This window comes from Onychomys torridus, chromosome 7 (assembly GCF_903995425.1).
Source record: "Onychomys torridus chromosome 7, mOncTor1.1, whole genome shotgun sequence".
Lineage (NCBI taxonomy): Eukaryota > Metazoa > Chordata > Mammalia > Rodentia > Cricetidae > Onychomys > Onychomys torridus.
The window spans coordinates 71,517,711-71,545,471 of NC_050449.1; the positions used below are offsets into that span (position 1 = coordinate 71,517,711).

General features: G+C 41.3%; 1 protein-coding gene across 1 annotated transcript in view; it reads right to left on the reverse strand.

Moving 5' to 3' along the window:
• Positions 1 to 2,980: 2,980 nt before the first annotated feature.
• Fbxo9 (F-box protein 9) overlaps positions 2,981 to 27,761 on the reverse strand; it is a 33,052-nt gene continuing 8,271 nt past the window's right edge. The window contains exons 4-13 of the mRNA XM_036192003.1: positions 26,984 to 27,041; positions 24,739 to 24,838; positions 21,317 to 21,447; positions 16,876 to 16,990; positions 8,494 to 8,612; positions 8,199 to 8,289; positions 7,489 to 7,584; positions 7,096 to 7,189; positions 5,316 to 5,467; positions 2,981 to 3,533 (exon numbers count right to left, since the gene is read on the reverse strand). Of these exons, the coding sequence (XP_036047896.1) occupies positions 3,425 to 3,533; positions 5,316 to 5,467; positions 7,096 to 7,189; positions 7,489 to 7,584; positions 8,199 to 8,289; positions 8,494 to 8,612; positions 16,876 to 16,990; positions 21,317 to 21,447; positions 24,739 to 24,838; positions 26,984 to 27,041 (1,065 nt within the window). The 3' untranslated portion in view covers positions 2,981 to 3,424. The remainder of the gene's footprint in view (positions 3,534 to 5,315; positions 5,468 to 7,095; positions 7,190 to 7,488; positions 7,585 to 8,198; positions 8,290 to 8,493; positions 8,613 to 16,875; positions 16,991 to 21,316; positions 21,448 to 24,738; positions 24,839 to 26,983; positions 27,042 to 27,761) is intronic.

Sequence of the window (27,761 nt, forward strand, 5' to 3'; positions counted from 1 at the left end):
CTTTCTTCCCCAAGAAGCTTTAGTCCTGGTTTTTGTTTGTTTGTTTTTGTTTTAATCACAGCAATAGAGACTGAATTGTCATCAAGCAATCCTACCACATGGAGTTCAACATTTTAACCTGAAGACTTGGTCCTGTTTTAAGTTAGGGTAGTAGTTTGTCCAGTAATAAAATGTAGACCCTCCCCGCCACCACAAAAAAACCAAAAAACAAACAACAAAAAACCCAACCTGGGATAAGAGTGACACCTAGTGGCAAAAAAGCATACTTTACTATATTTGTTAGCAAAATGCATGCATGCCCAGGAGACTTTTATGATTCCTTAGTGGTTATTTTCACAAGACACTGAAATCAAGGTTTTAAAGGAATTGGCCAGATGTACACACCTTTAATCCCATCAGAGGCAGGAGGATCTCTGTGAGTTCCAGGCCAACCAGACTACATACATAGTGAGACCCTGTGACAGCATTCCTGCTGAGCTGCAACTGGCCCAGTGCCAATGGATACATCCACACACTTCCACACCCAAGGCTCAGGGAACACTGGGGAAGAGGAGATAGAATTGTAAGAGTCAGAGGAACAGGGAATTTGCTATGAGACTGTCTCCTAATAATGTCAGAAGCTACACTCATGAAGTCACCCCAGCACAACTGCCTAAATGTTAGCTGAATAAAGATGACAACCATAGACGTGCTCACATGGATAGCGGGAAGCCCAGGAAATGTCAGATCCACAGAAAGAACTGCAGGCAACTAAGGAATGCTGAGCCCAGGAGAAAGTCTTCCCCAGGAAAGAGCACTCCAATTGGTTATTCAGCACCAAGCAGTCAGCTGTAAACACATACACAGGAGTAACACTAGACAGTCAGAGCAGGTTGTGCCTATGGATGAGAGGGAGAGGTTGGGAGAGAACATAAATGTATATAACAGCAATTAATTTTAAAAAGAGGCCATGAATTTGAAAGAGAACAAGGAGGGGGTCTATGGGAGGCTTTGAAGGGGGAAAAGGGCAAGAAAGATGAGGTAATTATAATCTCAAAAAATAAAAGAAGCTCAGCACTCAGGAGGCAGGGGCAGGTGGATCCTTGTGAGTTCAAGGCCAGCCTGGTGTACATGAGTTCCAAGATAGCCAGAGCTATATGATGAGACAAGTGTCTCAAAAATAATAAAAAAAATAATTTTAAAAATAACGTATTTCCTCACTACCTTCATGCGGATAGTTAGCCAACATCTAACGTAACTTTTAGCTTTGACATCTCATGTTTCATCTGAGATTTAAAAATCAGTCATGTTTGTCTTGTCTAAAAAAAATTTGTCTTCCCATATGTGGCTCCTGTTGCCACCGGGGGTTGTATGGATGCCCAGGGTCGGGTCAGCCACCTGAGTCCACGTTAGTTACCGAGGGCCATGATGCAGCCAGGGCCATGCAGATCTGAGTGGCCTGCACTGCCACCTGGGGCCATGGTGACATCCAGATCCAGCTGTTGCAGAGGACAGTGTCTGGGTCCATGGTGCTACTGCAACTAGGGTCTCTGCTGAAGTCCAAGCCCCATATTGCCACCAAAGGTTGTAGAGAACCCGGGGTTGGGGCCGCAGCCTGGGGCCTTGGTGTTGTTCCGAGGCCATGCTGCCACCAGAACCATCCCAATCTGAGTGACCAGCACTTCCACCCAGAGCCAGGATGTCATCTGGGCCCAAGCTGCTGCTGAGGGTCATGTCTGGGTCCATGGTCCAGCTGCGGCTGGGGTCCGTGTTGATGTCTGTGGCCTGTATCACCTCAGGGGGCCATAGGGACCATGGGTGGTGAAATCAGAGGTCCATCCTGAGCCAGCCCCACCCTTCGCTGGCCCAGGGAAAGCTGGCTCATTCGGTACTGCAGCAAGAGATCTGGCCCCTGCTCTTGGGGGAGATGGCAGAACTGACCCTGATGACATGGGCTCCGCCTCCTCACCTCGGGGTGGCCCCTGTGGCCTGGACTGACCAGCTCAGTTACCACCTAGGCCCACTGCTGGGGCTTGGGTTGACGCACCCTAGCATCTACCCCATCTAGGACCTGCTGGAGTTCATGAACAATACCAGCGGGATCTCCATGACTCTGAATGGCTGCAGGACATCCCAGAGGAGCTCCGATGAGGATCTAGTGATGATGGTGTGCCAGAAACCAGAAGCCTTGAACCAGACCCATGACTCATTGCAATGAACATTTGCCAGTAAAGCTGACTGGACAAAGAGTACACTGTGTGACACACCACAGCTCCTGATGCCACCAGGACAAATGAAGAGGTGTTGGAGAGGCAGGAAAGATGGAGAAGTGAAGCTTGTTTACTTTGTTCTGTTCTTGTTTTTGTTTGCTTGCTTGTTTTTAATTTTGTTTTAGGGAGCACTGCAGGGGTGAGGGGAGAATGTGGGGGGACAGGGAGCTGAGTGGAATTGGGGTACATAATGTGAAATTCCCAAAGAATCAATTTTAACTAACAATTATCGTTAAAAAAATCATCTTCCAGGGCTGGAGAAATGGCTCAGTGGTTAAGAGCACTGACTGCTTTTCCAAAGGACCTGGGTTCAATTCCCAGCACCCACATGGCAGCTCACAACTGTCTGTAACTCCAGTCCCAGGGGATCTGACACCAATGAACATTAAAAATATATATAAAAAAATAATCTTCCAAAGTTTTCTTCCTTTTTTATAATCTGTTCCTGTTTCATTCATGCATCTTATTTCTCCTCTCTGACCATATTTGTCCCTTTATTTTCCCAGTACATGATTTATGTGACGCTCAAATGTTCATTTATGAAGAAGTTGTTCCAGGCCTGAGGGAGATTCACTGTCTGCCACTTACATATTTGTAAGTCTCGTAGTTGAGATTAGCGTTCCCAAGGTCTGGGGTTAAATATGACTGAGGCAGTGACTCCCAAGCCCCTGCCGGCTATCCCAGGACTGTTTATAAATACTCTCGCATCTTTAAAGGCCATCACATACATCTCCTTGAAAGAAACATTTATTGATGATCTTTATTGAACAGTTTCAAACAGATCCAGAACAGGTTTCACATTTGGAGTCTGATGCGAAGACACTATGTCATGCGGGAATAAATACTATCCAGTGTGCTCCCTGACATACGTGAGGACGAGGATGTTCAGGCACAAGGCAGCATCCGTGACAGATCTGCTGAGAAACCTGCTTGAAAACATGATTTAAACCCCACTTCAAGGTTTATTACAACATAAATGTACGTAACAACTTCTAATTTCAAAACAAATTATCCCAGGAATCAACTACGCCTTTAAATAAAAAAAATAATTTATACTCTTCTTAAAGTAATTCCAACAACTTAAAATAAGTTCCAACTCCATGTATGTACATATAACTTAGGTATTCTGGCACTCTCTGCTCCTGCTCATGCAGCAGTGACATGCTGGCAGGGCTCTACAGGGGCCTTTCAGAGACCGCAGTGTAGCTCCTGACTCTGGCGAAGAACAAGGGCGTGTACATCTTGTCGATCTCAAAAGCGCTGACTGCAGTCTCTCCAGTTGATCTAGAAACAAATGCAAAACCACCGAATGAGGAAATCCCAATTTATCTGAAATCCCTGCATGCTTGCTTGTACAGGGTGAGTTTAAAGTGTAAACAATGGAGACACATTGTAAAACATTTAAGAACTTCCTTCAGAAACCATTTTTATTGGCTGTACTACATTATAACCCCTGCTTGTATCATAACTTACTAAATAATTATTCTTTTGGAAAGTTAGATTGTTTCTGACATTTGGCAATTAATGTGTATTATGACCCTCTACAAATTCCTAAGAAAATTTCCAAGTCAAAGGCTACAGACAAATCTACAGCCCTTGTTAAACTGTTTCAAAAGAAATCCTATTATCACAACAGAATGATTTAGTATTTGATCAACGGCAAAACCCTAAGTGTGTGCATGCTGAGGGGCCACTAATTATGTTGCCACAGCCATATTATCCAGCCCCGAAGAGAAATCAGGTGACCTTTGACTATTACGAGAGTGTGGTCGCTAGCAACTGCACTTCCCTCTGCAGAGGGATTCTCACCTCTACTGAGGCAAGTATAAACCCTGGCAACCACTCCTGGCTTCCTTCTACTTATGGGTTTTTCTTTGAAAGGTAGGAAACCATCTGCATCAGATCACAGACTGAACGGAGAAGGGAAGGACTGGAATGTGAGGGACACTCTGCCCATCTTGCTCCAAATGAGCACCGAAGTCATTCACAAGGTGGCAATGGATGGAGAACATTGACCTTGCATCATCAAGACCACGGAGCACATTAATGGGAGCCTACCTCAAAAGTTCGCTCTCAGAATTCCAGATTTAACTGGCATGGAGAGCCCCAGAATACCAATCTTCTTTCAAGCCAGCCACCATTAACTCTGGCAGTCACATGACTTGGTGTTTCACTTCTCTGCTGTCTTCTAAACTTTTTCTTATTTCTGTACTGCTCCTTTTTATAGTCTTAATTAATTACCTAATCAGACTAAACTCTATTTCACAGAATTAAGAGTTTTAAACAAAAATTACCTACCTAGTCCACTTGTTTCTGGGTTACATTGAGTACCATCTTAAAAACAGACATAATTTTCTAAGTATAATTTTTTAAATCATTGTATAATCCCTGAGAATGAACCAAGAGAAAATAAAGTGAAAAACATTAACAGTGATCTGTGGAAAATACCCTTTTGAAAAGTGCGTAGTGTGTCCATGAATAAGCATTGCATTCACGGCCTACAGAGACCCGAGTTCTGCTGATGGAATGCCCCCTCCTTACTGAGTGGGCATGAGTATTCATGCTTGGTCTTTTGGACTCTCACTTCTAAAGTGATAGTACTGACTGGGTAGGAGAGGCAGGGCTCCTCTTCCTCACTCATGGTCAACTTTTTACATTTGAGCCTCTTTTGGGTTTGTGTGTTTGTTGTTCTGGTTCATTATAGTTTACACTGTGTTTTTTACTTTGTAACAAGATACTGAAGAATTCCAAACATATCAAGCTTCTCAAGCTGGATATAAAGTATACTTTATGCTGGTCTTGGCATTCTTTTTTTTTTTTTTTTAACTTTATTTTAACATTTTCTCTTATGTGTATGGTTATTTTGCTTGCATGTGTGTCTTGCGCCTGTGGAGGCCAGAAGAAGGCATCAGATTCCCCGGGAATGAAGTTACAGACAGTTGTAAACTGCCATATGGGTGCTGAGGATTGAACCTGGGTCCTCTGGAAAATCAGCAGTGGATTTACTTAACTGCTGAGCCATCTTTCCAGGCCCTGATCTTCGCATTCTGTACTGCATTCACCTACTTGTAAGTGATGTGACAAGAGTGATGGATCCAGATGAGTTTGTTGAACCTCTGGTGGCCACTGGAACACAGCTGCAGCCCCACATGAAAACTGTGATCTGCTTCTTGTACAGGAACACGGCGAAAATATCTGTATTTATAGTCAAGTGGTTTCTGTAACAGAAAGACTCATGAGCTATGATAACCGTGTGTACAAAAATGACGTAAGAGGCACACTACAAGTAACTTAACACTTACACACTGCAGACTGTAGGGAGTATCACATGCAAATCTTGAAAAAGCAGTAAGTAAAATACCAGGTTTGTTCCCCACCATCACAGTAACTCATGTGTTAAACGTATGGCTGAAGAAATGAGGATCCAGGGAGATTAAACAAGTTAACTAAAGTTACCCAGCAGTTTCAGAAATAAAACTTTTATCTCCAAACCTAATAGTTTCTTCTATTAGGAAATACTTCCTTTAAAATACTTGTTAAGGACTGGAGAGATGGGTTGGCAGTTAGGTGCACTGGATCCTTTTGCAGAAGATCTGGGTTCAATTCCCAGCACCTACCCACACAGCAGTCCACAACTTCAGTCCCAGGGGACTCAATGTCTCTTCTAGTCTCTGCAGCTACCAGGCACAAACATGGTGCACGGACAAGCATGCAGTCAAAGTATCCATACACATACAATAAAATTTAAAAAATAAAACAACTTTTTTAAATGAAGAAAGTGATAAATTGGTGAAGGCTGCCAAAGAAAGCATGGAGTGAGGCAATGGTGGCGTATGCCTTTGATCCCAGTACTGGGCAGAGACAGGCAGATCTCAGGAGTTTGAGGACTGCTTGATCTACACAGTGAGTTCCAGGCCAGTCATGGTTACACGGTTCATCTTACAACAATAAAATAGTCCACAGGTAAACAGATGTGATGAATTTGGTCCTAATAACACTTTTGTAAATTGTGAACACTGTGACTGGCTTCATTATAAAAGGACACCGACATGCCACACGGGAATTCCTAAATACTTTTATTAGAAAAAAAACCTAATGTTGACTTGAGGAAATGCATAGTCACAGTCAAGGTAATTATCTGTTCCTCAGACCACTGCACCACAACCTTCCAGGAGCCTATCAAAGGAGGCAGGGAAGCCAGGGATGGTGGTCACAGATGGTGGGCCTCACAGATGTACCCCTGCACTGTCTCACTATATGACAGCAGGAAGAGAGAAGGAACCCACAAGAATGACTACTCATACAGAAGACAGACAAGTACTTGCTTCAGCTCCATCACAAGTGAGGTGACAGGTGTGCACTACGCCTCTTAACCAGGAGGGACAAAGGGTTTAGAGAAAGTTGTGAAAATACTAGCTCTTCCATCTGCCAAGAATTTGGAGTGCTGCAGACTGTGACATATATTAAGAATCACAGTTCTGCACAAAAGCAGAAGTGGGCAGCCCTCCCCCACCAAAAAAAAATATGCTCTTTCTGCAAGTCTGCTGGCAAGAGTGGTCTGTGCAGGCAGCTCAGGAAGCCGCACGGCCTGGTTAAGACACGAGAGTGTCAGATGCAGGGGATCCTGGCCCCACATTCCTGTGCATAAGAATCCTAGAATAGTTTTCCAGAAAGACAAACACACTGTTCCAGAGAAAACAGCAGAAAACCCCAGTTCTTCTGGTAGATCTGTTAGAGGTCAGCACAGATCTTACGCAAGAGTATCTCTGTTTTCTTTCTGGCTGAGAACATATGGATGGATGGGCTGTGGAACAGGCACACCACCAGTTCCACGGTGCATACTCACGTCTTCTTTTTTCTTAGTTATTACAGCAAATACTTTGGTCTGATTGTCTGCATCTTGTGACAAGCGATAATGACCCAGCAGAATTGCATCCGTTCTAAGAAATAATAAATGTACCTTAAATCAACCAGTTATACTTACTGGAGTAATCTAGAAAACTTGAGTTACAACACCACTTACTCAGTAATCTGAGTAATCCTCAGTAAGGATGAGAATGAACTTTTACTCCAAAGCCCCAAAGCTATTATACAGGCTGCCTAGGAAAAGGCTTCTGGAGACTGATTCCCCCAAGTGCTGTGCCTGCTTTTTAAGTTATGCATTATTAAGCCAGAGGAGCACTGCCTTAGGTTAAATCTGAAAATATGGACTGGCTAGAAAGCTATATAAAAACACTACCTGGTGTTCCTAGTTCTTAAACGGGGAACAATGGACTGAGGCTCCTCAGGGGTTGTCAACATCATCACATGGCCATCAGGAAAGAATCTTATGTACCTACATAAAGAAAAAACACCAAACACCACCCGCACAATATAAAACATGCCCTCAGTTTGCAGTACCTACACTTGGTCATAGCTGTGAAACCCAGACTGAAATACCATCAGCCAAGCACCGCTGAGACAGGAGAGCACACAGGACAAGTCAGTCTACAGGAGAACGAAGGCATTCTACAACTTCCCGGGGGCTCTGCTGACCTTTTCGTTTTACTCACTGAACAAACATTAAGCTTGGCTCTTCTCTTAAAGTCCCTTGTTTTCCTAAGGTGCTAATTAACGTCCGACTAAGTGAGACCCAATAATTACGATACAATGACCAGCTCTATTCTACTTATTCTCAGCAGCAGTCACATGTGGTAAACACGAAGGCTGGGACAAGCCTCCCATGTTATAATCAAGACAGACAGAAAGGACTCTGGACTATAACTAGGGGCTGGGGAGTTACAACATTTATACTAATCTTTTGGTTTTAGAATGCAGTTCCTGTCATAATACTGGATAAAAATACTGAGGATCACTTTGTGGCTAAATCATAAGCAATAGGGAACAGGCGGAGTAACTAAGGAGCTAACACTTGCGAGTCCCCACTCACTCATTTTGCAACAGCTGTACCTGTAATACTCCACTGGGTGCCAGGCTCTGTAGAAACCATCCAGAGACTGCTCTCCCTGACGGATATATGTGGTTTTACTGATGTACACACCTAGAGGAAAGAAACAGTTGTTCTAAAAGTACATGCACACATACAAAAAAAAGCACATGCATACAATTTAAGTCAGAATCATATAGTGTTATTTCCTTTAATTATGCTTATATGCACTTAGGTCCATTACAGAAAATAAAAACTGTTTTATCAAAATTAGCACTACATATCATGATTTCTCCTGAGTACTTGAATCCAACTTACCATCAAAGCGAACACGAGGCCGTTCTAAAAACATCTCTCTCCAGGATGAGTATGGGACAAGTTTCATACAGCCTCTGCCCCACACTTTCAAGCAAGCCAGACGCCATATTTCAGGGTCTCTAGGTAAGAAAGTACATCACCAGTAAGTGTAAAAGCTAAGTCCTTAGAAACAGTGAATAGTCCGACTACCGTGTATTTCTTTTGAATTTGACAATGATTTGTTGAGCATCTTCAAGTTACTGTCTCAAGGGTAGGGAGACTGACAGATGAGGTGGAGACCTTTCGTTGACTGGCGCGAGGAATACTCAGGTCAAGTGCCCAGTGTAAAATTCAACCACAGAAGTAGTTAGATAGGAATGCCACTGTTCAAGAAACTGACCCTCTGGACAGGGTGACCACAGGGACAGGAAGCCTATCCGGGCTGGTGGTATGCAAGTTTTGGATTGAAGTGTGAATGATGGGCTCAGCAACGAGCCAACAGGAGCTGCAGAGGCTGCAGAGGTGAGCAAGCTGAGCAAGCAGAGGAGGAAGCCTCTAGAAGCAGGAGAGTGCCAATTCCCAAGAGATGCATGCCACTAGAAACTTTGGGCATGACTATGCTTTCTAAGGACAGCTCTGAGAGAAATGGAGTAATCAAGGGTGACAGAATCTGAGATAGCATCAACAAAGCAGTCAGTGCATTCAAGACAACAGAAGATGATAAAGGGACAGAAAGCTGATTTAAAGAAATAATAGAAACTTCCCAAACCCAGAAAAAGACAAGCACCCAGGAATCAGGAAGAACAAAGGATCTTAATCAAATACAACCAAAATATGACAAAGAGAAGTCCCAACATGCCTAGCAACAGTCTTCCAACAGGAACTTCTACTAAAGGTCAGGGGCCTGGGTGACCCATTTGAAATTCCAAAGGAAAAATAACTGCTAAGCAGAGAAGAAGGACTCAAGAGAGCTGGAGAGAGCCCGTCAGGACTGGCGCAGAGACTCCAACAGCAAAGGGAGCCGGCACTCCACTGCTGGCCGAGGGAGAGCTCTGCAAACAGCAAGTGGCAAGCGATCTGAACAGACAGGAAACATGGAGGGTGAAGGAACTGCAGTTTCGGGGCCGGCTGCTGGGGACAGGTTTTCAGGGCCGGCTGCTGGGGACAGGTTTTCAGGGCCGGCTGCTGGGGACAGGTTGTCCTTGCGCTGCCAGGCAAAGGGAAGTGGCTCAGTGCTGGCAACAGCAGCTCAAGAGCAGGCTGGCAGCTCTAACTGTGGGACAAGGAGTTCCTGACACCACAGGCTTTGGGGTGAGGCTGGGAATTGAACCCAAGGGCTTGCGCCTGCTTAACTATCTACGAGGGTTTTCATCACAGTTCCAGGAGGGGCTGGTCTAGGAGTGCCCGCCTTAGGGGCTAGCAGAAGCTCTTCTGTGCCGGCAGAAGCCTTGGGTTGTGGCCTCACGGTGCCACTCAGCATATTCAGATCACCAGGTGTCACTGCCACAAGCTGGAGTCCCACTTGCATTTCCCTGGGGAATCTGGGAAGGTGTCCCCTTGGGCTCCCTCTCTTGACACTGTAGCTGCTGACACAGGCCCAGCTTCACCCGCGTCTGTCCACCAGAAGGTGGGAAGGTCCTTGCCACTTCAAGCAGCTCTACAAATACTACCAGAGTTCCGCTACCTGGTGCCATCCGCACTCTGCGGGAAGGGACAAGGTTTCTTCTCCAGCCTGCTACCTTGAGACTAGCTATGAGTGCCAAAACCCAGCACTATCCACCACCACTGTCTCTCAGGGCCTGGGAGGAGACCTGATACACTTCCACCCTGGGTTCCCCCTAGGAAGGGGACAGAAGACTGTTAGGAGGTAGAAGCTATTGACATCCAGGGCAGACAGCATGCCCTTGAAAGGATTAGCAGGACACTGGTTTCCTGCTATCCTTTCTCCGCAGCTACCATCGGGTCAACTGCACCCTGCGCCACATGTTACAAACCATTACGTTCTGCCTTGCTGGAGGCCCTGAGGCAACTGAGCCAACAGAGCAAGGGCCAAACCTCTGAAACCATCACCCGAATAGACGTTTTAAATTGTTTTCCTCACCTATTTGTCCATGACAGAACGCCACCACAGGTCCAGCTATGCCCATAGCTTTAGAAACCCAGTTATTAGCACCCCGAATCTGTCACATGCACATGCCTCCCCAGGGAAGACTAGGGAAGGCCTCGTCCACAGTCCCCAGGCCCAGTGCAAGAAGCACTGGCAGTGCCCAGTGCCCAAGCCTATCTTACTCAGGTCCTGCAGTTCCAAGACTCTGACTATTGACGCTTGCCCCACACGACCTAGGGACATTTTATCCACATCCTGCAGACAACAGATACCAAAACCACAAGCCCCAGAACCATGGATACTCAACCCACAGGATCTAGTACAGCTACCACATCCAGGATCCCCAAGAGTGTGGGCACTAGCATCACAAACCCAACTCTTATGCCCCATAGCTGCTGGTACCAAAAGATCACTTGTACGTGTCTTTTGAGACTGGGTTCCCACAGCTCCTGAAAAGCGGCTGTCAGAGGTCCAAGTCCCAGGGCCACTCACAACTGTCCATGACAGAGATGATGCCCTTTGCATCCTGTAACTTCTGGGGTTACTGATGCCACAGACACCACCATCAATTTGGTTTTTATTACATGGGAGCTAGGCAAGGTGACATCCTACCACATGGCTCCCAAAACTGGCCACTGGCACTGAAGACCACAAGGTCTTTTTCAAATCCTCCGGTTCAGGGACCATAGCTGTGGGCATCACAGTCCTTGGTATTACTTGTGCTTGTTATGAAGGACCTAAGGGCAGTCCTTGTCATCTCATACAATCAAGACTATGGTAGAGCTACCATAAATCCCAATGGAGCTTGAAGACATGTGTGAGTCTTTGGCAGTCTGTGCCACTGTAAAGCTGTATAATTCCTATGTGATCACTGTAGACTATCCAAGCACTCAGAGATATCACTAACATCACCCAGAGCCAAAGAGATCAATCACAAGGATGTTACACATTTAAGCTCCCTTCTAACAAGAGCCAAAGCCCATAGCTGACTCCATATCTCATCTAAATGGGGGGAGGGAGGATGTTTCCAAGAAGTACAGGAAACAAAAACAAAAGGAGATGAAACTACTTCAAAATAAGGTTTCTTTCTGGGTCAACGAGATGGCTCAGCAGGGATTAGCACTTGCTGCCAAAACTGATGACCTGAGTTTGTTCCCTGGGACTCAGGCTTGCACATGCATGGCAAATGCATGCCCACATACATGTATACACAAAACTCATAATTAAATATAATAATTTAAAAGGTTTCTTTCTGCACAGCAAAGTAAACATCTAACAGCGTGCAGAGATAGCCAACAGAATGGGAGAATCTGCACCTGACAGAGTTGACATTTATAAGTCATTTATAAGAAACTCTAAATACTCAATAGCAAAAAAAACCCACCAATAACCTAATTAAAACATGAGCAATGAACCTATACAGACATTTCTCAAAAATAGGTATTTTGAGGATGAACAGGTACATGAAAAAAATGTTCTGTGCCACTGATCAGCAGGGAAAGGCAAACAAAACATTGGTATCACATACTCCACTAAGAATGGCTCTAAGAACATAAATTAGTACAGCCAAACAGTTCCTCAAAAGACGGAAATAGGACTACCACGTGATGCAGCAATCCCAGGAGTGGGTATGCATGCAAAGGAAGTGAAGTCAATGTGTTACAGACATCTACTCCCACCTCATGCAGCACTATTCACAATAGGTAACAATAGAAAGGAGAATGAACTTTAAAAACTGCAGCGAGTACACACTGCAATACTGTTCAGACATAAAAAGATCCTCCAATCTGGATCCCGTGGATGGAACTACAGATCATTAAGGTATGGGAAACGCCAGTGACCACTGCCACACACCTCGCTCATTATGCAGGATCTATAAAAGATGAGAGTGTAATGGTGTCTGTCTGCTTATGTCACTGGGAAGAGGGGTGGGGGGTGGCAGGGGAGGCATTGATCAACGGCACTAAGTCACATTAGGGCAAGAAGCGCCAATGCTGTGACCAGGAATGGGCATAAATGTTAGTATGCTGTATATTTTGAAAAAGTACACAAATTCTGAATTGCCATGAAGAAATAGGCCAGATATGGCGCCATACATCTGTAATCCTGGCATTCCAGAGGCTGAAGCATAGGTATTTTGGATTAGAAGACAACTTGAGCTATACAGTGAGTTCAAGGTGATCCTGAGCTATGTAGCAAAATCTAGTCTCAAAATAACAAGTGCTAAGATGTAGTTTTATAAAGAGTACTTGCCTAGTACAAAAAACGGAAGTAAATATGCTTAATGTGATTATACATTATGCAATATATACATGTCACACATTATATAGTACCATTAATATAGAAATGTTTTACCTTTTTATGCATTAGCTAAAAAAATAAATTAAGGTACATGCTTATAGAACCAGGACTGGGAGGCTGAGTCAGGAGGATTGCTTTGCATTTGAGGCCAACCTGGGCTACACAGTCAGTACCAGGCCAGACAGGGCTACCTTGCCTCAAAACCCAAAACAAATCAACAAACTCTTAGAAACAAACAGAAACGCCACAGTCCTGTTCCCACTGGAACTGCCCTTTAGACACAAGGAAAATAAAGCTGTTCCCAAAGAAACAAGCTGCCCAAGGTTATCACCATTATACCTATGACAGGAAATACTAGAAGGATTTTTCTAAGATGAAGGAAAACAGTATTGATAAATAACACAAATACCTCAAGTTGAAATAAAAATGTAAACTACCAACATCAAGAATTTAAATGTAGGGGCTAAGAGTACTGGCTGCTCATTCAGAGAATCTGGGCTCAGTTCCCACCACACACAAGGCAGCTCACAAGCATCTGTAACTCCAGTTCTAAAGGATCCAATGCCCTCTTCTGGCCTCTTCAGGCATTAGGCACATATATGGTGCAAACATGCATGTAGGCAAAACATTCATACATATGAAATAACTCTCTCTCTTTTAAGAATTCAAATACAGGAGGGGTAGAATCAAAGTCTGAAGGTAGGTGTGTGTGTGTGCGTGTATGTGTGTGTGTGTGTGTGCGTGTAAACTGTTATACACACTTCAAAATAACTTATTAAGATGATTTTTGTAGCTTTCATGGTAAATGTAAATACAAACCTGTAATAGATACACTGAAAATAAAAAGCAGGAAATAAAAACATGCTACTAGGCAAAATCACCTCACCACAAAAGAAGAGGGGAGGGGGAGAGGGCTCCAGAGTAACTAGAAAACAATGACAACAATAAACCCTTCCATAACAATAATGACCTTGAATACAAGAGGATTAACTTTCCAACTAAAAGACAGATGCCTGGACAGAGGATTGACTCTGGCAAACTGACCTCTGATTTCCATTCACACTGTGGTACAGACACCCACAACATACAAACACACCAACAAATGATTTAATAAAAACTGTTTTAAAAGCTCATGTTAAACTATCACTTGACTCTTGTTAGACTCTGAAATAAGGGAAAAATGGCAAAAGGTAGCAACTGTGGGGAGAAAGGGACTCTATTGGTAAGAACAGTACAGCCATTACCAAAAATGATACAGAGGCTCAAAATATTAAAAATGTAACCATATGATCTAGCAACCCTACTTCTGGATACCTTTTTAAAAAACGATTTTGAAGCATTTACATTTATTTGTGTGTGCATGAGAGAGAGAGATTAGACTGTGTGTGTATATGTGTGCCAGGTGTGTGTGTGCCAGGTGTGTGTTGGTGCCCTCAGAAGCCTGGAGGCTTCTGATCTCAGAAGAGCATCAGATTTCAGAGCTGAAAATACAGGTGATTGTGAAAATATCACACTGTAAACAATAAATACACACAATTTTTTTTCTGTCAGTTAAAAAAAAAAATTCCCTCTGGTAGTTTACAATGAAAACATTGTATGGGTCCAGGAACGGAAGCAAGGCCATGTAGAATGTCACTCAATTATTGAGACCAGGCAGAAAAGCGGCTACATCTGAATGGTGGCAGAAATAGAGAAATGGCTAACTGGAAATACATTTGAAAGACAGCACCAACAGGATCTCTTACAGTGAAAATAAGAGAGGCTGAGGAGATGGCTCAGTGGTTAAGTATGTGTCATTCAATTATGAGATCTGGAATGGATTCCCAGCATCCATGTAAAAGCTGGAGCCAGGGCTGTTACACAGAAAAACCCTGTCTCAAAAAAACCCCAAAAGAAAAATAAAGGAAAAGAAAAGAAAAGAAAAGAAAAAAAAAGAAAAGAAAAGAAAAGAAAAAGCTGGTGGACAGGGCTGCACACACATTCCTGACAGTCATCCCTACAGAGGAGCCCCCTGCAATCTGGCTAGTCACACTAGCCAAATCAGCAAGTTCTATGTGCTAGACTGACCCTGTCTCAATACGCAAGGTTGAAAATGATGGTGGAAGACTCCTTATTCAACCTCAGGCCTGTGATTACATGAGCATATGTGTGGCTAAAAAAATATGCGAACACATACACATGTATACCATATAAATGCAACAAATTAAATAAAAGCTGTATTAAAAACAGACATTTTTCTATTGCTACAGCTCAAAACATTTTTAAACCCACTAGATAAGACGGCATCTTCAACAAATGGCGCCAGTCAAAGTGGATGGCTGCATGGAGAAGAACGAAGCTACAGCCTCACCTCTCACCCTGCACAAAACTCAACTCCAAATGGACCAAGAACCTCACTCAGGTAAGATCTGCCAGAGGAGAAAGTGCAGAACACACTCCAACTAGTAGCACAGGAAGGACTTTCTGAACACGACTGGCACAGGACAAGCAGTAGACCAACAACTGTTAATGTCTGGAGAGATGCCTCAGTGGTTAAGAGCACTGGCTGCTTCCTGAGGATCCACGCTCAAGTCTCAGCACCTGCATGGCAGCTCAAACTAACTCCAGTAACTCCAGTTCCAGGGGATCAAATAACCTTACACAGACATGAATGCAGGCAAAACACCAATACACATAAAATTAAAAAAAATAAATCTTTTAAAATGTTTTTTATTAAAGAGCAACAATTGATAATTGACTTAATGAAACTAAAAAGCTTCCGTACAACAAAGGCACCATCACATGAGCAGAGGCCCCTACAGAATGGGAAAATCTTATCAGCTACACATCTGACAAGAGGATTAGTGTCTAGAATACACAAACAATTCAAAAGACTAGACATTAAGAAAACAACTACTCAATTGAAAATTTGGGTAAGAGACTAAACAGAGTTCTCAAAAGAAATACAAATATCTGTGTCCTCTGAAGAGCTGTAGTGGTTTGTTTGTTTTTTGAGACAGGGTTTCTCTGTGTAGCTTTGCGCCTTTCCTGGAACTCACTCTGTAGACCAGGCTGGCCTCGAACTTACAGAGATCCACCTGGCTCTGCCTCCTGAGTGCTGGGACTAAAGGTGTGCGCCACCACCACCTGGCATGCTGTAGTGTTCTTAACCACTGGGCCATTTCTCCAGTCCCAGATTTTCTTCTTTTAACAATTACTCATTTTATGATGATATATTAAGTTCCATTCCAGAAATTTTGCTTTATTTACCAAACTGTCATGTAATCCCACCTATAATTAATGGAGTAATACTGATAGGTTCACTAATTTCTAAGGGTTGGCAGCAATCCACTAGCTGTTCAGCGGTTATTTATGAAGCAGACTAACACACAGAATTATTACAAACCCAGGCTTTGAATAATTCAAATAGTTTATGCAAAATACTAGATTCTAAATGGAATTATGCCATTTTTAAACAATACATTTGAATTTTAAGGACTAAAGTCATAAAAAAATTTTAGATGTTAAGGACTATGTATACATTTTTATATAAGAAATCTATGAAGATCAGATGCAAATGGCTTCATATTGAGCTATGATTACTCTTTATGCTATAACGTTTTTAAAGTATACAATTGTTTATTTAAGGGGTCAAAACAAAATTCCAGGAAAGCTCAATTTAAATCCTTAACATCTAATGGGTTTAGCATTCCTATCAAACACTGTGAATGTATTTACTTCCATATCAACTGAACTGTCTTAGGAACTGTGGAAGGAGTCAATGTGACTGTGACTGTTTCACAGTATGCTATACTCTGGGAATCCAGTACACTCCAACCTTTAAATGCTGAGAGTTGAGCAAAATCACATTAAGTACAGCTTTGCAAAGTTTCTGTTTAAGCTTTTACTCAGAACATCAAGCTTTTTCTTTTCTTTTTTTTTTTTTTTTTTGTCAAAACTGACAAAAGGCCATTGTCTTTGTCTTCACTGTCTGAGTCACCTCTAAAAATGAGTACCTGGCACAGATATAGAATCCTCTGCACACCAGCGACAGCTGCTCTAACGATCTGAGGTCCAGGTCACTTGACACCACCCATCGGAAGATGTACATCAACACCTCCATAGGCAGGACTGCAAACAGAAAACCATCCTTCAGTGACTCCCCTATAGTCTTAGTGCATTTATGCATTCCTAGAAACCTGTACATCACAGCCTCATGCTGCTCAGACACAGGCTGAGCACACTTTAACTTCCCAGCAGTAAACAATGGCTCCTACACCAACATATGGGCTTCTTTGTTTTTCAGCATAGATTTGATGCTACCTAAAGAACCATTTTCCCCTGTAAAATTATTTTATCACTGAGATATATTAAAATAGATGTAAAAAATGTGATTCATATAGTTAACTGTAGAATATTCTTTTATACTGTGTGAATATATATCATTGTGATTGGTTTAATAAAAAAGCTAAATGGCCAGTAGCTAGGGCAGGACTTTTGGGGAAGAAGGATGGAGTTTGAGGAGACGCCATAAGCCACAGAATGAGCATGATGGAATGAGGTAAACAAGCCTTGGGGCAGCACATAGATTAATAGAAATAGGTTAATTTAAGTTATAAGAGCTAGCTAAAAATAAGTCTAAGCTATTGACCAAGCATTTATAGTTAATATTAAGTCTGTGTGGTTATTTGGGGGTGGCTTGTGGGGCAGAGCTGATCGGCAGTCCCAATGAAAAACTCCACCTACAAATGGTGCCCACCATCAGGCAATGTAGATCTACATAAAACCCGAAAAAGCTAAAAGAAAGGTTCTAGGGCTGGACGGTTCAGTGGTTAAGAGCACTGGCTGCTCTTCCAAAGGTCCTTCAATTCCCAGCAACAACATGGAGGCTCACAATTATCTATAATGAGATCTGGCGTCTTCTTCTGGCAAGCAGAACACTGTACACATAATAAATCAATCTTAAAAAAAAAAAAGTTCTAACCACATAAAATCGGAGTCAAACATAGCCTCCTGGATAGGCTCAGTGCTAGCAACAAACAGAGGCATGGCTCCTTTAAGAGGCGGCTTCCTGGCTCCTTGGTAGCAGCAAACACAAATGTGGCTCTTTTAAAAGGCCCTGCTACTGATCACTTAAATGGGGTTTATGAGCCGCAGGCAGCACGCTACTTGGTGGCAGTGTGGACCTAAAAACTTTCCAGAGTTGGGGTGGTAAATGTGGATCTCCTGTACCTCCGCCATGAGGCTAAGCTCTCAGGGACCCCAGGGAGGAGGAGCCAGCTGCTAACACGCCATGAGCTAAGTTACACAGTGGTTTAAGTTTTGCTCAAGCAGACAAAAAAGATTACAGATACACAGTAAAGACAGATCCAGACAAAAGAAACTTCTCAACGGGTTACAGTGTGTTTAAAAATATACATAAGCTTGGGAGAGAAAGGAAAAAGGATATATACGGCCATAGAATAAAAAAAAGTTTAAAAATAATAAAGTCTGCCGGGCAGTGGAGGCGCATGCCTGTAATCCCAGCACTGGGGAGGCAGAGGCAGGCGGATCTCTGTGAGTTCGAGGCCAGCCTGGTCTACAGAGCTAGTCCAGGACAGGCTCCAAAGCTACACAGAGAAACCCTGTCTCAAAAAAAAAAAAAAGTTCTTAAAAAAGGACTAAAGTAAAAAAAATTATATATACATACATATGTGTATACATACATACATATATACATATATATGTATATATATATATAAAATATAAGTCACAAACAGATGAGAAATACACACAGAGTCTGGATCCTGCATATTACTGTATTGTCTTTGAAATTTTTGACTGCTGATAAAAGACCAACAGCTGCTAAGAGACATATTGTAAAAGCTGCTAGATTAAACCAACCTATATATTTTAAAAATATCTTAACTTCAAAATGGAAATCAAAAGGTGTGTTGCTTTGGGGTGAGGTTATGCTTTTATTTCCACAGGAAATGAGAGGCTATGGATTCATTCCAGGTTGGCATCAATCAGGTTTAACCAGGGAAGATCCACTGAAAATTCTGGCTACAGACATAAAAGAATAAACCTAGAAAAACTACAAAACATGTAACATACTTTACTTGCTCAAGCATAAAACAAAACAAAACAAAATCATCTTTGGCTAACTTGTGTACAACACAAAGTCTATACTTCCATTAACATAGACATGTATGTTACCTTTAAAAGTTTATGTATTTTCAGAGCAAGGAAACCAAACACCAATAAAAATGGATGATCCAGGTGGTCCAGCATCTCAAAATGCCTGTTATAGTTTCCTCAGAGTTCTGCATCCAAAACAGTTTCAAGGCTGCTGGCTAAGATAGGTCAACCTCACTAACTACTTCAGCCAAAACTTAACAATTATCCTGATTTTCTCAAGGTTCCCCCAAAGATGCCAGTGCCCCAAGACAGCAGGAAGCAGTCTACAAAAAACAAAACAAAACAAAAAAAACAACCACCCACATTCCCAAAAGATGGGTTATGGATGTTTGTAATTGTTTAGGGGGGTTGGTTATAAGTTGTTATTGGTTATAGTTAGGAAAAAAACTAAACAAAGGAGTTAAAATTCAAAGATCTCTTTCTAAATGAAAAAGGGGGATGTGATATAGAAAAGGGAATCTACTTTAATCCAAAAATCAATTATTAATCTCAAAATATTTTACATTGGTATGGGTTTTGGTTTATTGATACAAATTTAAAGTTAATTTTGTTATACTGTATGTATGATTCTACTTTTGTTTGGGGTATTGTGTTTATGCAGCTCATTTAAAAATGTAATGTATAATTAAGAAATACAGATTAGTACTTAGTCATCTATAATAATCAAACCTGTAGTCATTTTAGGTATGTTTGCAAGGTTAAACAGATATATTTAGATAGGTGGTCTTCAAACACTTCAAAGACCTACAGAATATGACCTTTAATATGTTTAATAACCTAAGGCTTTTCATGACGGTGAGACACATCTGCTCCTGACAGCACCAATTTACTTCAAAAGAGGATGACTGGCGTCAAAGAAACTCTGTATGGAGTTTGCTTTCTTTACAGAAAAAGCTTGCCATTTGGGCAAAACACCGCCCTTGCCTCCAATTGCTGACAATTTACTGTCCAAACTGGACCCACAGGATGTAAAAGAAAGCAACTACCAAACTTTGCCAATACAAGGTAAGACAGTCCTTCAAAATTCCTTGCTCCTCAGAAAAGTCTGTCAGATATAGTAGGGCTATAGGTGAAAGACGGATGCCCCAATGTTACAAAAGAACTTTGGGTGACTGTCCTGGCAGCCAGATGTCCCTGTCATTAGGTAACATTACCTAACATCTTCTAGGTCTTTGATGGAGTTAAAGACTAAATAATTAGACTTAAAGTTTTCCTTAGTTATGACAAAAGGTATGAAATTTTAGATTCACAAAGACAAGATAAATAATAGAATATTTTCTCTAAATTTGCCAAATACAAAATAACTGGATTTTTTTTCTTTTTGGTTTTTCAAGACAGGGTTTCTCCGTGTAGCTTTGCGCCTTTCCTGAACTCACTCTGTAGACCAGGCTGGCCTCGAACTCACAGAGATCTGCCTGCCTCTGCCTCCAGAGTGCTGGGATTAAAGACATGCACCACCAACACCCAGCTTGACTAGACAGTGTAACTGTAATTCTTACTTGGTAACTGTTTTTGTTATATATAATTTTAGTATGTTAAAACCAAAATCTTTTTTTTTTTTAATTTAGACAAAAAAGGAAATGTGGAATATTCCTTTATACTGTGTGAACATATGTCACTGTGACTGGTTTAATAAAAACAACTAGTAGCTAGGCAGAATTTTAAGAAGAGCAGAGCCAGAGGAGACACTATGAGACATAGAGCAAACAGGATGGAAGTTCATAGGTGAGGTAAACGAGCCTCAGGGCAGCACATAGATTAATAGAAATGGGTTAATTTAAGTTGTAAAAGCTAGCTAAAAACAAGCCTAAGCTATCAGCCGAGCATTTATAATTAATATTAAGTCTCTGTGTGGTTATTTGGGAGCAGCTGGTGGGCCAGAGCTGAGCAGCAGAAAACTCTGCCTACAGTTAACACTAAAGCTATTTTCATTTAGGAACATTTTAAATAGTTCTCCCATAAATAAGCAGTATTTAATATATGAAATGTAACTTATGAAAACTTTGCCTTATCAGGACCACTGTACACTCTGTCTGATGTGCTTACTGAAACCATATTCCTCCAGTTTCCAAAGGGCTTCAATGAAAAAAGTATGTCATCCCAAATTCCTGTGTCACCAGTTCTGTTCTTTTAGATTCTGAAAAGCACAGATTTACATCTATAGCTACTTCTATTATAATTAGATTGCCCATCACATCTGGAACTAGGACACTAATTATCTGACTTTGCACTAAGGGTCAAGTGTTTCTGAGTGAAAACAACCAAGAAACCACCCACCTGATATGTGAGTCTGACTGGTCTCAAGCTCAGGCTGACACAGTTTGAGCACAGACTCCTGAAATGTGAGCTGCTGCTGGAAGTAAGACAAGAGATCTGCCACCTTGCTGTCATCCTCATTATCTTCAATGCTGAAACGAAAGGGAGTAAGTCACTGAATGCCTCAGGCCATAAGAGCACACAGGTTAAAACCTGTTTCTTCATAGCACCTTCAAAATGACTTTGGAAACTCAGCAAAAAAACAAACTTTCTTACTTCTTTTTTTTTTTTTTTTTTTTTTTTGGTTTTTCGAGACAGGGTTTCTCTGTGTAGCTTTGCACCTTTCCTGGATCTCGCTCTGTAGACCAGGCTGGCCTCGAACTCACAGAGATCCGCCTGCCTCTGCCTCCCCAGTGCTGGGATTAAAGGTGTGCGCCACCACTGCCGGGCCTTCCTTCTTTTAAAAGATGTGCTATTGTATGTCCTGCCTTGTTACAAAGCACCATACCAGTTGTTCAAACAAAAATGTTCTGGTAATTATCCAAAGAGTTAGGATTTTTAGGTTCAGGAATTGAGATTTAATTAGCTTAATTGTAGAGGTTTTATGAGTTAGTGAAAAAAATTAAGCAATTTGAAAATTTTGTATAAGTTCTTTAGTGAAATTTTTTTTTTTGGTGGGGGGGGGATATTTGTTTGTATGTCTGTGTACCATGCAGAGCCCCCAGAGGTCAGAAAAGGGATCAGATCCCCTGGAACTGGTGTTATAGTTGTGAGCTGCCATGTGGATGCTGGGAATTGAACCCAGGCCATCTAAAATAAAGTCAGTGCTCTTAACCACTGAGCCACCTCTCCAGCCCCTATTTAGTGATCCAATCCCTTCTGACTATATGAAAAAAAAAATGCAGATGCCATTTGAGTTGCTAAGTTTTCTAAAGAAATTGCCTTAATCTGTCACACTACCCTAAAGAATCTGAACAAGTCTTATGATCCACAAATCATGTACCAATATTTACGGATGTATAGATGCAAGGTTGTTTTAGTTTTCTATTTTGAGGAAGTTAACCTTAAAGATGATCAGAATTACAAAAAGACTTGCAGGAGCATGGAGTTAGGAAAACAGGAAAGGCATTTCATAATACAGAAAGCAGATATGGTTGGCCCTAGATAAACTCAATGACCCATCTACTAAAACTTCAACACAGACATATTGAAAGCCTGTGTCAAAAAATCAAATCAAACAAAACAAAACAAAAAAACTTCAAGGGGGTGGGGGATGGGGGGGGGGGGGGTGGAATTGTCCCCAAAACAGAATCCTCAGAACGTCACAGATCTGGTAACACAAACCTAACAGATAAGGTAACACAAACTTGATGGATCTGGCAATACAAATTTGACTGAATCCTTAGACAGTACCCATAACATCTGGGTTTCTATAAACAAATACATTTTTTCCTTTCTTTCTTTCTTTTTCTTTTTTTTTTTTTTGAGTGTTTTTGTTTTTCTTTTGAGACAAGAGTTTCTCTATGTAACCATCCTGGCTGTCCAAGAACTTGCTCTGTAGGCCAGTCTGGCCTCAAACTCAAAGATCTGCCTGTCTTTGTCCCACAATTGCTAGGATTAAAGGTGTGTGCAACACCGCCTGGCTGCATTTTCTCTTCTTAAAGCACCTAGCACATAGCTATAAACCTGACTAAGATCCATGTCTAGGTAACTCCATCCAGATTCAAAGATGATTTAGGAAAAGTCCAAATGATTCATCAAGTATGAACTACTTCACGCTGTTAACTCTAATTTGGTGAACAGTGTTATGAGCTGAAAATTAAACAGCAATTCATACTGACTTCATTGGATGTTTATGATATGATTTACCCAGTTCTTGAATGTTGATTTTTCTGTGCTAAGGAACACTAGTTCTGGGAGGAGGAAGAGGACCAACAAGAAAGAAGGAGAATGAACAAAGCTGAATTACACCACAGGCACACACACCCCAAGATGAAGCACATCATTTTGTACGCTAACTTAAAATAATTAGAAACATTGGTGATAAGCATGCATGCTGAAAAACATAATTGTATTATTTCAAGACAGAACAAATAATATAGTAGCGAATAATTCCTTAGTAAAACTCTATGTGATGGTGGTGACACAAACCTGTAGTCCCAGCACTCAGGAGGCAAAGGCAGGTGGATCTCTGTGAGTTTGAGGTCAGCCTGGCCTCCCAAGTGAGTTCCAGGACAGCCAGGGCTACATGGTAAAACCCTGTAATGAAAATCCAAAAAAGCAAAACAAAACTCTATGTATTGGTTCCCCATCCCTTAATGAGACAGGGACTCATGGCTCTGGCTATCCCTCAATTCACTATACATTCAAGGATGATGCTAAACAGATTCTCTTCCTCAGCCTCCCATGTGCTGTGATCATAGGTAGGTGCCATCACACCCATTTTACACGGTGCTGGGGATCAAACTCAGGGCTTTGTGTGTGTGTGTGGGGCGGGGGGGGGGGGGGGGGGGGGGCGGTAAGCACTATTAACTGAGCTATATTCCTAGCCCTGTAATGCCCATCTGAACCTGACATTTCCTCCTGGGCACAAACACCTCTGCTTTTAATGCCATCGAGCTGGGCTTTGGGGAAAAGTTAGGTCAAAAGAATTTTGTAACTGCTTTGAAATATACTTTTTTCCGTTTAAACCATCAATGCTTCTTCCGAACTGATGGAAGTGCTATCAGGTACAATTAAACATGATTTCTCTCAATGCTTATACCTTGCACCTATGCTTTTAGGCAATGCTATTTGACAGGTTTAATAATGCTCATTCTATATATATTAAGAGAATGAAATCACTATAGTTTAGCATTTTTCTAATGAGATGCCTTTTTTGAAATGTCAAAAAGATTCAAACACAGAGGCTTGTAAAATGAAGTTCTATACACCTACCACCAACTTCAAGCATTAATTAATATATTTATCAACTAGCCTAACCACATTTTAGTACTTTCCACTTCAAACAGATTTCAGAAGGTTGAAATATATTCTTTAATTTATTCTTTTCAATTTAATTTGAAAACTTTCATCACCTTATGTTTGTTACATCTACTTAAAATATAATTTTTTTTTCTTTTTTTTTTTTTTTGGTTTTTCGAGACAGGGTTTCTCTATGTAGCTTTGCACCTTTCCTGGAATTCACTTGGTAGATCAGGCTGGCCTCGAACTCAGAGATCCGCCTAACTCTGCCTCCCAAGTGCTGGGATTAAAGACGTGCGCCACCACTACCCGGCTAATTCTTAAAATTTCTCTAATTAAATAAGTCTACTTATAAACATGGACACACTAAACACAACAGTGACAGAATCAGCATCACCTTCTTAGCAGGTTCAGAGAATGGCAAAAAGTGCTTAACTTATAAACTTTATGCATTACTGTCTGAACAATTATATACGCACTAGCTGCTTCCAACGCCATCACCATCTGGAGACCGGGTATAAGTAATCTTGAACTCAATATCAGGTACAAGTTGCATAGCCCTACGGTAGAACTTGATGGCTAAAAGAAGGGATAAAACTGAATTAGCTACGGCCACACATTTCTGTCAGTGACTTTGACTGCCTTACCTGTGGTTGGCACACTTCTTTATGAACAGCTGAATACTTCAAACATGCAACAGTAGCAAACTGAACAAACATATCTCCAAACTATGCTGCTCAGGTTCCAATCCTCTCAAAGTTAACAGGTTAGGGGACTATCTTCTCATCCTTTCCATGTTTTCCCACCCTCTCTGACTCATTAGACATGATTCTGGGACTCCACTTGTTAATGCAATTGTTATAGCTCAGAATCATTACTTCTGGATGAATTTTTCCTGTGTCACAAAGTTGAAAAAAATGAAATGCTAGATTTAAGAGATTTGCAATGCATCCTTCCAATCCAATTTCCTTTACCCCAGTGTGCCCTTATTCAGCTAAATAAACTTTAAATATCATTACTTTTATTTGAAATATTTTATTTCTACTTTTTAGAGCTTATACATATAATTACAACCTTTCCTCCCTCCAAACCCTCACATATACCCTCCTTGTTCTGTTTCAAATCCATGGCCTCTTTCTTTTAATTAATTGTTAACATCGCACATGCATGTAGATACATATATATTCCTACATATAACCTGCTCAAGCTATATGTTACCTGTGTGTATGTTTTCAGGGTTGACTACTTGGTGTGGGTGTACTCCAACCTGGGGATGACTTTTTCTTCCGTTCTCATAATACCTTAGTTTCCTGTCTTTTTTTTGTGTAGGGTTGAGGCCTCCTGGGATTTCCCCCAATTTATTTTTCATTTCTATATATGTGTAGGTGTCCAAAAGGACAGAAGAGGGTGTCAGATCCTCTGGCACCAGAGTTACAGGAAGTTGTGAGCACCGCTGAGCATCTCTCTAGACTCATAAAACTCATTATTTATTTTTGTTTTTCTTTTTTTTCTTTGAGACAGAGTCTTGTTTCCCTGGTTGGCCCTGTATACTCATTATATAGCTGATATTGGCCTCAAACTTGAGGCAACCCTCCTGCCTCGGCCTTCCAAGCACTGAGATTACAGGTATGCACTACTATGCCCAGCGTAAACCCTGCTTTTCACAACTCTTGTGGGTAAGCAGTTTATAGCTGTGACACTCCCTCATCTCTCCCCACTGGAATCTGGAACTGAAAAAACTGATTAGCTCTTTTCCTTTGGGATGAAGTTCATTCAATTGGCTATATTCTGAAATGTTTCCAACACTCTGAGTCTAGTACTATATATTAAGTACAGGGTGAGGCCTCACAAACTAATGCAGACTAATAAGGGACTTGACCAGTTAGATATTCAAAATATGGATAAAAATATCAGTGGAAGAAATTTCCAAATAAATACCGTAACTTCAAATGATGTTATTTTCCATGTGTTTTCAAAGGACTTAATCTCAAGCATTTTTTTTTCATGCTCCAATTACTATCATTACCACCAAAAAAACTTAATATGGAAAGGATCACTCTGTTTATGTGTACATTATCTAATCTGCTCCTTGCTGGAGATAGAACCTAGGTCATGCATTACACACAGCAGGCAAGGATCACACCCCTGAGCTACCTCTCCATTTTACTAATGCATTTCTGTGGGGCCTGCGGAGACAAAAGCTATAACGCCTGCCTTGGGTAAGATGTAAAGTCAATCTTAGAAAGACCACCTATGTGTTCTTTGTTCTTTGATTTCATCTTTTGTAGTTCATGAATCCAAAATAGTTTCACACATGAAAAGAACACAATATGCTTTTTATTTTATTAATGAATAACTAATATAAAACTAAATACAAAAAACTTATTTTACTCATCTTACAAATATGATAATATTGCCCGGCAATGTATTTTGAAAACAAATTATACACAATTCATTTATTTCAACTAATTCATTATTTTTATGAAAAGGGGTCTTTACTATGTAACCCTGGCTGGCCTGGAACTCTTTATGTAGACCAGGTTGGCCTCAAACATGTAAGGATCTTCCAGCTGCAGGCATGCACTACTGTACCTAGACAAATTTTTGTTTTTAACTTAAAAAAATAATTTCAAATAGTAGGAGGAGAATGTTCTATACCCAATAAATTGCAGCACAAGAAAACACTGATCACTAATGAGCTACAATTCAGAAGTGGGGTTTTACCTTCATAGAGAGCTCCATTTTGTTCTTCTTCTACTGCCTTCAGGAAGAGTTCTCGAGCCTGTGAAATAAGAAGGTAAAAAAAAAATTTATTTTTGAAAATCTGTATGGTAAGTAGACAAACCTGTATGGTGGCACAAGACCTCAACTCCAGCACTTGAGAGGCAGAGGCAGCAGGATCATCCTATGTGAGGTCAAACTGGGTTTCATAAAACCCTATACAAAAATAAATAAGTAAATAGAAAGTACATTTATAGTAAAATGACAGCATTTTCAAATGATGCTACAGAAACTATACATTCATGCAAAATAATGGATTTTGACATAAGCCTCACAGCTTACATAAAAATAACTCAAAATTGTTTATGAACTCAAAAGCAAAATACAAAACTATTAAAAAACAGGGAAAACAAAAAAAAAATATCTTGGGGTCATAGGTGGCTCTTGCATATGAATGACACAAAAACTATAAGCCATAAAAGGAAAGGCTAACACGTTCTGCCTCATTAAAGACTTCTGCTCCAAGGAGCACCCTGCTAGGATGTGGTGGCATGAAGATGACAGCCCATGTAAGAGGACAGTGACAGGGTCAGGCAAGTAGCTGGCATGCAGAGTATGTCCAGTGTGAACAGCTACAAACTGTCCAGATAAGGAAATACACATCTGGAAATACATGACAACATGTTCAGTTTAAAATGTAACAAAACACCCAATTACAGCTCCCAAAGAGCCAGGAGTCCAACGCCAAGTGAGATGTGTAAAGGCATAAGGCAGCTCAGGC